A 16,073-nucleotide genomic window follows, 5' to 3' on the forward strand; every position below is an offset into this window, starting at 1 on the left:
TTACATGGGTTGATCACGTTGTGAACATACGCAGTAATAGGCAAGCAATAAAATACACTTGTTTTACAGTGGTGTTACTCCTGAATTATGCCGGGCAAGAGGAGAATCAGGTCCCCTTTTTGAGTAGCTTGCTTGCATATTGTGAACCGTTTTTTCCTGTACCCGTTTTTCAGTCAGTAATAAAATACATGACTTTGAAAAGCCCTGTGAGATGCAAGTCTGTGAATGTGCATTTCAGGTGCAAGAGTCAGACCGTCAGGTGTGTATGTGTTGTTGAAAGTTTGGAGATGTGTGGCAGATATACACTAAAGGAGAGAATATATGCCTAACGTTTTAAGGAGCTGCAGCTATTCTTGTGGTTCATTTAAATCTTGATGCTTCAGTAAAATTGGTAAAAAGAGTAATTATTTAAAACATTAATTACGGAACAAGGTTTAGATAAGGAGTTTACTTTTAACTCTTATTTGTTTAGTAATGGTCTAAAAGAATCTTAGCTTTGAGAGTGCAGCAAATACAATGGGATCCTGTTGTAAGAACTGATTTGGACAATCCTCCCTTAATAGCGGTGTGTCTGAATGATCTGTGTCCAAATCACTGAACAGTGAACATCTCAAAGTGGACACATACATAAAACAGATTTCATGTACATACAGAGCAACTGTCATACAAACATGACATTAAAACTGGCCTTACCTAGCATTCCCAAACGCTGTAAACCTTTTTGTTTTGCTGCTAAATAATATGCAAAAAAATGTGAAATTCTTTTGAACCTTTGAAAAAAATCTAAGAAATTACTTGGAATTTCTTTTTACCAACTGCTCCACTGATCAGTGAAAACAAATGACAAGCACCCTAGCACCAATATGACCTGATTTTCTGGAAATTTAATGTGTAATCCATAGAGCTGAATGACCACCACAAACAGAGTCATATGCCATATTGTTACAGTTTTAAATTTTTGGGCATTTTATTTAGACCGACATAAAACCTTTTATTGATGCTGCATGTTCTTTCTATCTTACTTAGCTTTTATATAGCATTTTTCAACCATGGACTTCAAAGTGATTTATAAAAGAAAGACCAGTAGCATGACCCCCATTTTAATGATGGGGAAACTGAGGCACAGAGCAGTAGAACAAAACCTTTGACTTCTGGCTCCCAATCCACTGCTTGAGGAGAGCATGCCACTGCTTTATGGTGATACTGGCCCAGATTGTGAATCCTTTACTCACATTGGTCAGTAATTCCCATAACTATAGTCCTTTAGACTTTAATGGGGTTTATTTATATAAGTAACTGCTTGCCAAAGAACAAGGCCTTCACAGCTGGGCCTAGAATTATCCTATGGGGCCTTCCAGCAAACCCATACTCCTGTCTGTGGTCCTTATATGAATAATTCTATTAACTTCAAGGGGACTGTGCATGTGAGTTAGGGTTTGCAGATTTGGGTGTGTAATAATCACTCTACCTTGAAAAGTTATAGATGTGTTTCAGGCACATAAAACAAATCAATGTCCAGTGTGTTTACTGATTGCTAGTTCTGCCTTTGCAATTGGTATATCGACTAATGTTGGGATCTCTTCTCTGTGGATCTATATACTGAGCGCCTACTAACGTCAGTAGGGATGTTGTACCATTGACACTTTGAACCTTATACAAATGAAAGTCTGGAGACCAAACACAAGCATTAGTTCTTGGCATGTCTATAAATCTGTGTGTATTGTATCTCTTAACATAAGATTTGTTCTGGTGTCATTAGCTAAGATTCTCTCTCCTTGTCACGATGGGTGAAATCCAGGCCTCTAAAGTGGGCCATGCATCCCCTAAACCCTCAAAATAGGGATGAAGCGATCCCTCTTTACAGGGCTAAACACACCCAGTGTGTGTTGTGTGCTGGTTGGCTCATGCCCACCACTTGAGATGTGGTTGCATTGCAAGGGTGTTGCATGTACCATTTATAAAGCACTTTGGGATTCTTCCGGACGAATGGCATGGTTGCCTCAATTCAGCAAGGTACCTAAGCATATGAATAACTTTAAGCACGTGAATAGTCCGATTGAAGTTAGCGGGACTACTCAAAGTCAGTGAAGTTAATGGGGCTGCTCGAATGCTTAATGTTAGACATGAGTGTAAGTATCTGATTCAGTTATTTGTATCGTGGTAGTATCTAGGCAACCCACTCATGGACCAGGGCTCCATTGTGCTAGGTGCTGCGAAACACAGAACAACATTAAATAATAATACTTTGCTCCTATGGAGTGCTTTGCATCCGCAGATCAGTCTCATTATTTTACCGATGGGGCAACTAACACAGTGAGAGGTGATGACCATGCCCAAGATCAACCAGCAGCAGAGCTGGGAGTAAAACCCTTATTGTCTGAATCCTAATCCAGTGCTGTCTAAACCAGGCCACAGAACTTCTCTACTCCAAGCTCCTTACAATTTAAGTTTAAGGCACAAGACCACACATGTCTTCAGACAAACAGGTTGAGATGCACAATGAGACAACAATGGTCAGCATGACAGGCAGTGGTCTTAACACACCAACTGCTGCACTGAATTCCTTGCAGAATTGAGGCCTTTAAGGATGTAAAATAGGATGCAATTATATAGTGTGTGTGTGTGTGTGTGTGTATACATATATATATATACACATACATATATATTTTTTCTGAGTTCATTTTTATTTTTACAATTCCTTTCCCAGAGTAAAAACAAGTGTTTAGAAAAAGAGAAATCTTATTCTCCTTCAGAAAGTGAATTGCTTCTGAACTGAAAGAGACATGTATGGTGTCTAGTGTTTTGTTGTAATCAGAAATCAATTTACAGCTACACTTTAAAATGGTACCTAATCTATGATCCATTTATGTATTTTTAGTTTTGTATTCCTGGGAGGTTTTCTTTCATCCTTCCAGCAGATAACTTATTATTCTGCATTTATTAGGTATTTTTAATTTCTTTCCTGTTAGTAAATTTAAGAAAATATTTGTAGAATTACTTAAAAGTAATAATAGTGTACTTTCTAGATCAGAGCTACATAAGATAAAATCATGAAACTATAAAGTCAGCTTTGACCTTTGGATCTTCATTATATGTACTTTCCAAGAAAAAAATATGATTAAAAGAAAAAAACTCACCCTTTTGAGTGGATGGATCACGTCTTTAATACAGTTACATTCTTCACTTAAATTAGGTAACCTACAATTTTCACAGATATTTAAGATACAGATGCTCTCCATGCAATTTATAAGCTATAATTGGTTGGATTTATGGAATGAAAACTCATTATTCTAAATCCAGAAATAATAATTCCGTAATACTTCTAGTGCAACCTCATAACAGATTTTAGCAGGGCATGAATGGTAGAATTTGTCCATGTTCATTATCATGAAAATGGTTTTGTTAATGAGCTTCCCTTTGAGGAATTCCAGAACAAAACGGTTTGGTCCGTAAGAGATTACAACACTTACATTTTGCATCGAATGCATAAGCTGAAATGCATCTTGCAGAATAAAGTAAGTTTTGCTCTGACCTTGTCAGTCCAAGCCATCCATAGATTGATAGATTTGTACATTTTAAGGTCAGAAGGGGCCACTAGATTGGCTAGTCTGATTTTCTCTATAACAGAGTGTGACAGGTTCCCCTCGGGGTGCCACCTGGAACTGGGGTACCATTGAGCCCCACTGACCCACCAGCCTGGGCTCCCTCTTACACTGTACTGCTGTGACAAGCTGCAAAGCCCTCTCCAGCCTGCACATTCACCAGCATACATACAGGTAGGGGGACACCCAGCTGCAGTTACATGCAGGCTCTCAGACCAGCCCCAGTATGGGAAGGCTACAGCTAGAGTAACTACCAGCTCCTCGGGCATGCACCCCCTCTGGAGTATAAATCCACAATTATCCCATCTTGCATTGCAAAGGGAATTGTACAGCGTAAGCTCATAACATTTGCCCCCTCCTTCAATGTGGAGAGGAATATGCAACAGCTTTTTGCCCCTGAGTTATGATTCCCACACACTGGTTTAGATAAAGCAAAAATAAGTTTATTAACTATAAAAGATAGATGCTAAGTGATTATAAGTGAAATAAAACAGATCAAAGCAGATTACCTAGCAAATAAACAAAAAATGCAAACTAAACTTAATATACTAAATAGATTGGCTATGAATAGCAGATCCTCACCCTAAGAACTGATACAAGCAGGCTGGAAATTCTTAAGGGGCAAGCTGCACTTGCTTACAGCTTGGAATCCCCAGGTGTTCCATTCACAGGCTAAAAATCTCTTTAGCCTGGGACCATCACTTCCCCCAGTTCAGTCTTTGTTCCTCAGGTGTTTCCAGGTGTGCTGTGTAGGGGGAGTGAGGTACCATCATGATGTCATTTCCCCCCTTTTATATCTTCTTCCCACTTGCTAGAAAGCTCTTTTGCTGTGACTTGGGTCAAACAATTCCCATTGGGTAGAGCTAGCTCTGAGAGGTTTCTGTTGTACACAGTTCCTGGGGTAATCCTTGTGCTTGTGTGCATTTCCTCAATAAGCCATTAACATTGTTTGGCCTTTTTACTGTTGTACCCGAAAGCTGCTTGTGGGTGTTTTCAACCTCATAACATGTTTCAGTAAAACAAACATAGCCAACTCTCTAACTTCACATATGACGATAGCACATACAATACAATGAGATATTAATGTCTAGCAGATCAAGACTTTTAGAATGATACCCCACAAGGCATACTTTGTACAAAACATATCCTAATTACATGACAGTGGTGAATATTGGGATGCCAGGGTGTCACACATAGGTCATAAAATTTTGTCCATTTACTTCTATGTTAAACCCAATAAATTTTGTTGACTAAAGCATATCTTCCAGAATAGGGTGACCAGATAGCAAGTGTCAAAAATCGGGACGGGGGTAGGGGGTAATTGGTGACTATATAAGCAAAAGCCCCAAAATACTATCAGGACTGTCCTTATAAAATTGGGACATCTGGTCACCCTATTCCAGAAAGGCATCCAGTCTTAAGTCTATAGCTAGGATCTTTGAAATGCTTATGCAGGTAAATAGTTTGATGCACATGATTAGTCAATGGGACTATTGACATAACTAAAGTTACTTATGAGGGCCAGTGTTAGCAGGAACAAGCCCTGGGGAATTATTGTGTACAGTTTGATCACTTTTAGAACTAAAAGAGCTTCGACGCCGTGATCATACTTAATAATTTATTATGTAATCTTGATGTGTTACAATTTAGAAATGGCACTTTCAGGGAACATCTCATTTCTCACATGAAAAGTAAACAGACATTCTATTAAATCCTTTGTGCATAATTGTAAACAGATTGTTAAGCTGCAGCACTTAAGCTACCCTTCAGTGACTGATTTATGTCTTTTGAATGCTAAGCTCTGAGGCTGTCAAGTAGCTAGGATGTAAACCAAGTGACTCTTCTGTAGTCAGGATTGACTCTGTCCGTTTACTCTGTCAGCATGGCAAGAAGCGTTCATGTCCCAGCCTGATCTGTCCATTTTGTACAACAAATGCTGTCATGCCTTAGGCTTCAGTCCTGCAAAAGACTCTGCCCAGGAATTAGGGTCCATCCACCTGAATCTCTTACCTTGCTAATGCTGTACCCCATTGAAACCTATGCCACCTTCCACTCAGTCACCCCAACATCTCACCCTGATGACCCTGCATCTTTCCCAGTACTTTCTCCCAAACATTCTGGCACCATGCCCCTGGAGACCATCAGACCTAGGTGCTTTCTGGAAGAGCAAATTAGAGCTGTAGTTCCTGAGATGACATTATAAGGCCTTATCTTTTCTTTAAGTAAATATTGCTGTAAAGGGTTAAAGTTTATGTAACTTAAATTTCCTTTACTGATAGTTTCTTACCACAAAGGTAATTGTAAATGAATGACTGTATTTTTACACTAAGGGAAATATATATGGCCTGATTGCACATCCCTTATTCATGTAGGAGTGAAATTAATTTCCTTGCAGAAGGCCAGCACATCCCATTGCTGGCTGGGAGGAGAACAAGAAGGGCTGGAATGCAAACAAGGGAGGTTGTTCTCAGTCCCGTTTTGCAGACTTGGGAGGTTGGGATGGTTCAGAGAAGCATTGCACATAAATCTGGAGCAAGATCTTGGGCTGTGTTAAGGCTGCTTTGGCACTTTCAAGCTGCCCTAATTGTGTGGAATTGAGCTGGTGTAGGGGACATGCCTTGGCAGAGGGGACATGGCTAGAATGTGCTTCACTCCAGCGATCCCCATCCCTAGGGCGCTGTTATAAGATGACATGATTAGAGTAGCCCTGAGGATTGGAGGAGTCAAAATGGTGCCAGAGAGCTACTTAAGTCTCCAAGTTTTTTAATCTTGCTCTGAGCACAGCTCATCTACACTCCAACATCCAGAACCCTAAAATTTTGGATGCTTATCTGAACTGAACTCCAATTTTGAACCTTTTGAAGCTCACCATTATTGGGTATAAATCGTATTGCCCTTTCTTCCATCTGAAATTGTACAGAGGAATATCTTTTGATTTAATTACCATGAATTCAACTCCTTAAATCCCCTCTCGGAAATAATATTTATATATATTTTTGGTGAAGGCATGTCTGTATTGGAAAACAAGCCTTATGTAACATCTGCTCTGTACTATAACAAATCTAAACTCTTAGCACTGCGGTGTTAAGATTTGAACAAAGTGCAATCCAAGATGAACATTATGCTGTAAGAACCCAGGTTACTGATAAATCACTTTTGGGCTCCTGAGGCATGAGGCATTAGATGTTTCCTAACTTGCATTCGGTCAAGACCATCCAATATTAAATTATTTCTGCCCCTTTGCTGTCAATCAGAAAAAAAAAATCCTAACACTCAGGCTGTCTTAAAAAAATAAAAAACAGGAATAAAGATCCCTGGTCAGCTCAGGGCAAATAAATCATGTTGGTTTTGGAAGTGTACTTTTCCCTCTCTTTCTCTCCCCTCCTTTGAACTTATCGAAAGTTTGTATTTCTTAAGCTGATGGATTCATACATATATTTGACAGTGCCCTATTTTGATTGCTTAATTGAAATAAATGGGCCAGCTCCTCAGCTGGTATAAATCAATGTAACTCCATTGCCATAAATGGAGTTATGCCAATTTATGCCAACTAATGATCTGGGCCAATATTTCCCAAAATACTAATTTCCATATGTCAGGATTCTAAGTGTATATGAAAGAAAAGAGATCTATTAAAAATGGCATGTAATCCTGCTTTATGCATGTATGTCATTTTCTACATGTATATGCTTTACTATAAGTCAGTACCTGCTGATGGGTCAGATTATTAAATTATGTGCTATACATTTCTGACAAATGCCCTTTTTGTTCTAAAGATTTCCCTAAAGCTATGCTTAGTTTTTCAAACAAAACCCCTTTTCATTTTAAAATTGGCAGACACAGCTAAATATATATTTGCCAAAATACAGATTTGCCAAATCTGTAGCCACTGGGCTAAATTCACTTTTAGTGTAATTCCATAGATTGTAGTCATTTTACTCTCAAGCTGAATTTGGTCTGTCCTATCTTTGAGAACCAGACACAGCGCATCACGTTAAAAATGCATATGAATTATTAAAACAGGTAAAGGGTCTTAAAGGTTACCTTAAAATGGGGAAATAAAATGAAGAAATGAACAAATGACAGGCCACATTGTATTTAAAGTCTGTATAGTCATTATGATAGTCTTAAAGAAATGCATATTCATATCTCAGTTCTTTAAGTATACATAAGGTTATTTGAGCTGTTCTTTGCAATGAAATACTACAAGCAAAATCACAAGAAAAAGTAAAATGCTGCAAAATCTCTGGTCCTAACACACCTTTAAATGTATTACAGATTTACTGGCCTGCAGCAAAAGAGAAGGTGGAAGTATGCAAACTAGCTGGGAAAGATGTCCAGGTAAATACAGAACATTTTTTTCTTTATTGGTGCTGGTAACACTGTATAGCTATTTATTTATTTCTAAATGTGTTAGATTTGATTATTAAGCAGCTGTTGAAAAAAGGCTGGTAAATACTCATACTATTGTATTCTAATTTAATGCACAAAAGACAAAGCATTGATAGTTTAGCCTTTTTCTTTTAAAAAAAGTGCATGCAACTGTTATTGAAATCACTAACTTAAAAGAGTAGTTTCATCTCTATCTCAAATGCTGATGCTTCAAGGAGAATGTGGAACAATACTGAGTAGAAGAGGTGCTTAGCCATCAGTATACACGCAAAATTCAGTGTACGATCAAAATTCAGCCACAAATCGTATTGAGAAGTGAATCAACTCCATTACCCTGTGATACTCATTATGGGCCTGATCCAAAGCCACTAAAAGTTCTTGTGACCATCAAAAAGTCCCTTCCCCTTGGGAATATACTGAACACAGCTTTATTGCAATTCATTAACAAAGCATTAGACTTGTACATTTACAAATTAACTCAATTCATAGACAGCTGCAATTATTACCAGTGTAAAACACCAGTCTCATGGATTCATAAGCTCTTCTCCAGTGCCACAGTCCCCTTTAGGGGGGAGGGATAGCTCAGTGGTTTGAGCATTGGCCTGCTAAACCTAGGGTTGTGAGTTCAATCCTTGAGGGGGCCACCTAGGGGTCTGGGGTGAAAATCAGTACTTGGTCCTGCTAGTGAAGGCAGGGGGCTGGACTTGATGACCTTTCAGGGTCCCTTCTAGTTCTATGAGATAGGTATATCTCCATATATTTTCCTATAAGAACATGCATCATTCTGCATAATAAAAAGGCTTCCCCCATCCCTCTTCTGCACAGTGAAGAGAAACCAGATTCCCTCATGAAAGACAAGAAGCGCCATAAAGAATGTGAAGCCTGCCCCACTCATACATGTGAAGTTTCTTCCCCTTTCTTCCCACTAACCCAGTGGTCTTCACTGGGCATATTTGTTTAAGGGATGGGCCCAAGCTAAAACCCTAGATTGAAATACACTTTATGAGGAAGTTCCATTTGGCTGTCCCTTATCTCTATAATACAGCAGGTCTGAACCTCACCTCCTCTGAGCTCTGGGAAATCTCTGATCCTGATCTGTTCACAAACTGTAGTTGGACCAATCTCTGTGCTTTTGTAAAAGAGAGGCAGCTGGAGGGATGAACATTGTGTTTTGTGACACCTTGTAGGTGTCACCTACTACATTCCCTCTTCAGCTTTCTTCCCGCCTCACAGGTTAGACAGCAGATATTATATTAATCTGGAAATAAGTGGCCGAACAGCTTTGTTGTATGCTTCTTTTTCCCAGTTAGGGCAAGGCTGTTGCTTGCCCTTTACCCCTGCCCCATGCCATAACCTTGCAATGGACAGCCACAATCTAGGTAATTGCACTGCTGAACAGCAAAGGACCAGGACTGTCCAGGGACTATCCTGGTGCTAAGTACCCCAAAGGTGTCATGGACCTAGTGATGACGTGTGTGTGTGTGTTCCCTTCCTGCTTACTGCTTCCTTCTCTCTGTTCCAGTTCCTCTTTGTTATAGTTACTGGTCCTGTGTGGATGTGCACATACCATTGGACGTGTGCAGTTAGGGACAACTGCTATATACCTGCCATTTGGACTGTTATGATGTTTTGTTCAGATTGTTGCTGACTTAACTGGTTCATGGTTGTTACAAGTTTTGATTGACAACCTACCTGTGTGTCTTGCTTAAATTTCCTTGTGTTTTGGGATTGCTGATTAGGGTGCATCAGAGCATAACAGACTTGCCCCAGTCCTTGCTGGTCAATAAGATAGGGCCAATGCAAGGAGAGTATGTACATAATGCACCCTTTGACAGTTTATTGCAGCCCTGAGGACTGCCACAGTGATGGAGGGCCCCCACCTCCATTCCCACAATTAACCTTTGGCTGTTAATGCTTGCACTGAGTCTTTAATTGGAAGAAATGACAGGCGAACCAACGGGCCAGCCAAACGTGGGGCCCACCACATTTTGGAAACGGTTGCCAACTTTCCCATTTCCAGACAATTGTTAAGACTGGAGCTTTATTACAACAAAGACTGGTACAGAGAGAACTTCTCAAAACTAGACTTTCACCATGTATTTTGTCATTCTTCATGGCTTTATACCAGTATAACAAGAATGTAATCAGTATAACATGTAAGTCATTGCCTGATGGATGAACTGTACAGTAGTTAGCCAGTGCTAATGCTTTAGCTGTTACAACTTTTTAAAAATAATGTTGGCTATTGCTTAATGAAAGGTAGATGTGAGAGCAAAAATAAATAGTCACCAAATACGAGTTTTGTTGTGTGCATGGTTGCAAAGTATTAACTTTTCCTCCATTTTTCCCAATAGACAGAATGTGCAAATTTTATCAGGGTTCTTCAACCCTACAACCGGACCCATGTTTATGTCTGTGGCACAGGAGCCTTCCACCCTATCTGTGGATACATTGAACTTGGAATACACAAAGAGGTAATTTAATCCCTCCACCAATGGTGCATGACAAGAAATGGCTCTAACCTCGCTTAGCATCCATCATTTATTTTAAAACAGAGTGAGTGATATAAAAAATGAACTGACAGCAGTTTGTATAAATAGCAGGGTTATGGTGCATTTTAGAGGTCATGTAAGAACTCATGTTCTCACATTTGATGTGTGCATATTGCACTTGAACAAAGCTCTTTGCCCAATAAGAATGAATATACAAAGGTCTTTAGAGTGCCACTTTCCATGATTAATTATGTGAAGAGCACATTTAACCCAGATGTCTTGTTTTCTAGCAAATCCTTTTCCTGCTTATTTATTCCTATTTCTCTTTCCCTGCTTTCTGGTCAGCATTGCAACACTCTGCTTCTACCAGGGAAAGTAGCAGCTTCTAAATCCACTATCACTATCACTCCATGGGCCAACTACCCGTGGGAATGGAAGTGCCCTGATGCTTTGGGACTGTCTAAACCACTATGTCTTGCTTAGTCCATTCACCATTTAGGGTGAAATCTTTCAGTCCCCAGGCCTGGCCTTAGACCCACCCATTCCCAGTGGAAATAACACATTTTCCAATGCACAGGGGGGCTGTGAATTGAAAAGGAAGCAGAAGGGGGAACTGTGTGGTGGCTCTTTGCTCATGAGGGAAGGAAAGTTATGGGGATGAAGATGACAGGACTGATTGTCTGCCACTCATGATCAAAATGACAGTTGGGGAGAGCAACAGGCTGCATCTCAGATTCCTCCTTCAAATCTGTTAGAGTCAGTGCTGAGCAGGTGCACAGCCTTGCCACAGGATTCAGTCCTGCAGTTCCCCTCCCCCTCACACACCGCCCCCCCCCCCCGCCTTTAGAACACACAGCAGAGTCCTTTCACATGCGTGTTGCTCCTGGATGTGATTTCACCCTGAAGGACTTGTCAGCTGAACCCATGATTCCCAAAATCTAACATAACGTTGGCTTGCTCTGTAAAATATAATGTAAGCAATAGTGTGCCAAAGTATGTGGTAACACCAGCTACCTGCAATTCTTTTGAGGCACAGCACCAAGGCCAGATATTCCCTGCCAGGTACGAGGTGCAAGGATTCCTATAAAACTTTTAAAAACAAGGTAGCTGAAAAGAGGGTTTAGGGACCTGAGGCAAACTCACAGCCCAAGGGGAGGGAAACTAAACCACTTTTGCAAGCCCCTGATCCTGGCATGATCTGGAGCCTGGAGAGGCTAGTCCTGGGGACCTGTCTCTAAGCAGTTTCCTAGTTCTGTCTTATGGGCCGCAGTGCTGCCTGGAACCCAGCCCTGCCCCGACATGCCCCTTCTGCTGACATGCATCCTATGCCAGGGCTTGTGAGGAGGTTCTCAGAAGGCTGTCTTCATCAGTACCTGCACTGAGGGAATCCACCCACCGCTGAAATGGGACTTATAGGGCCTCTTTATGTCATTCCAGCCCTTGACCTGGTCTAAAGGCACCAGAGCAGTATCTGCTAGGGATGGAGCAGGAGGATTTAAGGAGATTTTCCTTCCTCTCCTTGCACAGGGCACAAAGTATCGGTCCTTGTGGACAAGCTCGGTTCAGACTGATTCTAACACTTCACAAGCTCTACCCCCAGCTCCACCGGCCTGCAAAATTGTCCCCTCCCATCTGTCTGTACATGCTGCACCCTGTGCATTGGTGTAACAGGCCCACGCTCTTCCTAGTGACAACAGTGGCAATGTGCCAAACTCACACGACAGGGTATAATCCAGTCACTAACTGATGGGGCTGGAAGAAATTTCCCCTATGGACAGATTATTCCATAATTGTTCATTATAGGGATTTATTTTCCCCTTCCCCTAAAGCAGCTGGTACTGGGCAAGGTTGGAAATAGGCCATTTGACTGGACCAACGACTAGCCTGATCCATTAGGACAAGTCCAATGTTCCTGTGTGTTTGAGGGTGCAAGAGGGCTATGTTTTTCATGGGTTGAAATAATTCACTTTTTTCAAAGGCCTCTTACCTAAGATTCAAAAGAGAAATTAGCACATTTTAGTGCTTCTGAAATAAAAGAAAAGCAGCACTGTAATAAACTCTGCTTCTTTTGTTACAGCCGTTGGAACAGAATTCTTGGATTGGCTATATGCAACTTTTCTCCCTCATCTTCCCCCACCTCTCCTGCTTGCCCTCTGCATCCCAAAGGAGTGCTCATTTCTCCCATTACCACCCAAAGCCTCACATGATAGTACCTCTTGCCTGCAGCCTTGTTTAATCAAGTGCAATGTAGCGGTGAACGGCATGAGGCACTCATTCCCTTTCCTCCTGCAGCGCTTATCTAATAGGCTAAATCCACTGTCTCTGCACTGTCTCACTTAGCTCCTGAGAAGTGAGAGGCTAGGAGCCAGATGCTGCTAGCCCTTACTCTCCCTGCAAATCCATCGATATGACTGTGGTTGCATGGGTCTTGTACTGAAGGTGGAATTTTGTCCCCTGAGACTCGGAACTAAATTCAGGTTTCTTGCATGGTAACACAGCATTGCAATTGACCCAGATCCTTTCTTGTTTTTTAAAAGTCTAGATTATAATTATGTGTGTTTTGTAATGAACAAACTCGGTCCGACCCTGTTGGATTCTAGGCACTAATCTGCTGTTGGGAAAGCAAAGGCTCCAGATATTCTTCCTTTCTGTAATGAGCCTTTGAAATCTGCCAACGTACCGACAACCTTGGAAACCTGCCAGTGTGTCTGCCAGCCTTCTGCCGTCTGATGCCAGTGCTCTGGAAACAGATGAGTCAGAACAGGTCAGGTGACTTTAAGCCACAGCACATACTGTTTTGGAAACAGTATAAAATCTGCCAAGGCGTCACACAGTTGAATTTAAGGAGATTAAAATCCCAATCTTGTTACGATTGAAGTCAAAGCCAAAACTTCTCCTGCCTGCCAGGTGAACAGGACTGGGCCCAATTTGTGCCTTTTGCCACAGCCTTCAAAAGAGTGTTAAAAGTTTTGGCTGGGTTGTGTGTTAATCACCTATGCTCTGTACTGGTTACCTGTTGATTTCTGGGTGAAGTTTGAGCTATTTGGTTTTGATGTATAAAACTCTAAATGACTTGGATCCTGGTTAACTTAGAGACCACCCTGTCCATATTTGATACTGCTGTAGTTGTGATCCTCTGAGGGGCTCATACTAAAAACCACCTCGTTGAAATGGGAGTGGGATGGGAGCAGGCCAGTGATCTTTAGCCTTAGAATTCATTTTCCCCATCAGTATGCCTCAACTTACGTTGGTGACCCTCTGAGAACATGGCAATGTTTACCTGTGTCCCAAGTGGCATTATTTGAGGGAATGAGGTGAATGGATGGGGTGGAATATGTCCCAGTACTGGGAAGGATTTGATTCTTTGCAGGGAGCTTAGTTACTAAATATTCCGCATACATGGTTTGTGTTGCTGTGTTTTTATATTTTGTCATGAACCTAGAGAATTTATGGATGGACATAATAGGAAAAATAAAAATGCCAGCCCTCTGGTCACCTAAATGAAAACTTAGGTCATGTCTACACTACAAAATTATTCCGATCTCAGTTACATTGGCATACAGTCACCGCAGTTATTACATCGCTTGTGCATGTGTACACTTTGCTCCTTGTGTCGGCGGAGCACGTCCTCACCAGGAGTGCTTGTATCAGTGCAGAGAGCAGTGCACCATGGGTAGGAATCCCACTGTGCAACTTGCCATCATCCAGCACAGGGTGTTTTGGGAAGTTTCGGCCCCATCAGGCATTGCAAAAACGAGTCATGCAGTGGTGACTGGGAGGCTGGGGATCAACTTCCCATAATGAAGTGTTCTCCATCCCATAATATTTCACATCTTCTTTTCAAAAAACGCACACATCCCTCCTTGCTACCCGCCATGACAGAAGCATGGAGTCTGTACAGCTCTGCACTATTGTCATGAGCGTTGCAAGCATAGAGGGCATGGTCCTGTAGTGTTTGCAGAGCTGCCTGAGGAGCTGTGGAGAACGTGATGATTCCTTGGAGGCTAGATTGCTGTGGGGCATAGAAAGAACCAATTCCAGGTTGTTGGTGGCATTCGCGGAGCAGCCGGAGATGGCGGAGCACCGGTTCTGGGCCTGAGAAACAAGCATTGACTGGTGGGATTGCATTGTCGTGCAGGTTTGGCATGATGAGACGTGGCTGCAGAGCTTTTGGATGCATAAAGCCACAAAGTGTTCTGAACTTGCCCCAGCCCTCCAGTGCAGAGACACCAAAATAAGAGCTGCACTGACAGTTGAGAAGCGAGTGGTGATTCACACTGTGGAAACTTGCAAGGATAGATTGCTACCTGTCAGTCAGGAATCAATTTGGAGTTGGGAAATCCACCACGGGGCCATTGTCATGCAAGTGTGCAGGGCTATTAATTGCCTCCTGCTATGCAGGACTGTGACTCTGGGCAATGTGGAGGGCATAGTGGCTGGTTTTGCAGTAACGGGGTTCCTGAACTGCGGTGTGGCAAGAGATGGCACGTGTATCCCTATTTTAGCATCAGATCACTTTGCCACAGATTACATCCACAAAAAGGGCTACTTTTCTATAGTAATGCAAGCTCTGGTAAATCACTGGTGATACTTTACTGACATCAATGTGGGCTCTTCAGGGAAGGTACACAATGCTCACATCTTTAAGAAGATGGAACTGTTCAAAAACCTGCAATCAGGGTCTTTCTTTCCCAACTGGCGGATTACCCCTATTGCTCCCAAGGGTCATGAAGCTATACACTGGCCACCTGGATGGCATCAGGCTCAGCAGGTGCAGAATGGCAGCTGAATGTGCCTTTGGTCATTTGAAGGAGCACTAGCGTTGTTTACTTACAAGATTGGACCTAAGTGAGAAAAATATCCCAATGGTTATAGTGGCTCGCTGTGTCCTGCATAATATCTGTGAAGTAAAAGGAGAAAGGTTTCCTCTGGGGTGGAGGTCGAGCAGCTGTCTTCTGAATTTGAACATTCAGATACAGTACGGGGCTACACGGCTCAGGGAGGCTTTGAAAGACCATTATAATAGTGAGCCAGAGTAGTAAGTGTTGCTATAGTGTATTCTACCTGGACTTGCTCTTTTGCAGGCCGATATGAATCTTGTAGTGATTAGAACATTGTCAATACACCTATTAATATTGTCCATGAATGGTGTTACAGGTTCTGTGACAGTGAAGTAACAGGAAAGAGGTGGGTGTCAGAACTGCTCAGCACCAGCCAGCATATGTTGTGAACTAATAAAGATGAATTTTATTCCAAAAAATAGAATTTTATTCTGTAACATGAACCAGGCAATTAAAAGAAAACCTCTAAAACTTAATACATTAAGGGAACAGAATTTATGAAGGGGAAAGAACGCCCCATTTCAGGTACACATACACCAACCGTGTTGTAACCCTTCTCCGGTATCCCCCAAGTAATCTGCTTCTAGATGTCCATGTTTCTATGGCTAGATCGGCGCTATGCCTGCACAAGCTCTTCTCCCCATAAGAGATCGAATACCGCCCATTTACTCCAGGCAAGAACGCGTCTACACCATGTAGCCAGCCTGGTCAGCTGCACACAACAGTGGAGAGCTGGTAGGTGTGCT

The 16,073-nt window shown here is 41.8% G+C and overlaps 1 protein-coding gene across 1 annotated transcript in view; it reads left to right on the forward strand.

Annotated features, from left to right (window-relative positions):
- The window catches only part of LOC135895122 (semaphorin-3D-like), a 179,616-nt gene that overhangs the window by 83,204 nt on the left and 80,339 nt on the right, over positions 1–16,073 (forward strand). Inside the window, exons 5-6 of the mRNA XM_065423193.1 lie at positions 7,881–7,943; positions 10,349–10,468. Of these exons, the coding sequence (XP_065279265.1) occupies positions 7,881–7,943; positions 10,349–10,468 (183 nt within the window). The remainder of the gene's footprint in view (positions 1–7,880; positions 7,944–10,348; positions 10,469–16,073) is intronic.

This window comes from Emys orbicularis, chromosome 1 (assembly GCF_028017835.1).
Source record: "Emys orbicularis isolate rEmyOrb1 chromosome 1, rEmyOrb1.hap1, whole genome shotgun sequence".
Taxonomy (NCBI): Eukaryota; Metazoa; Chordata; order Testudines; family Emydidae; genus Emys; species Emys orbicularis.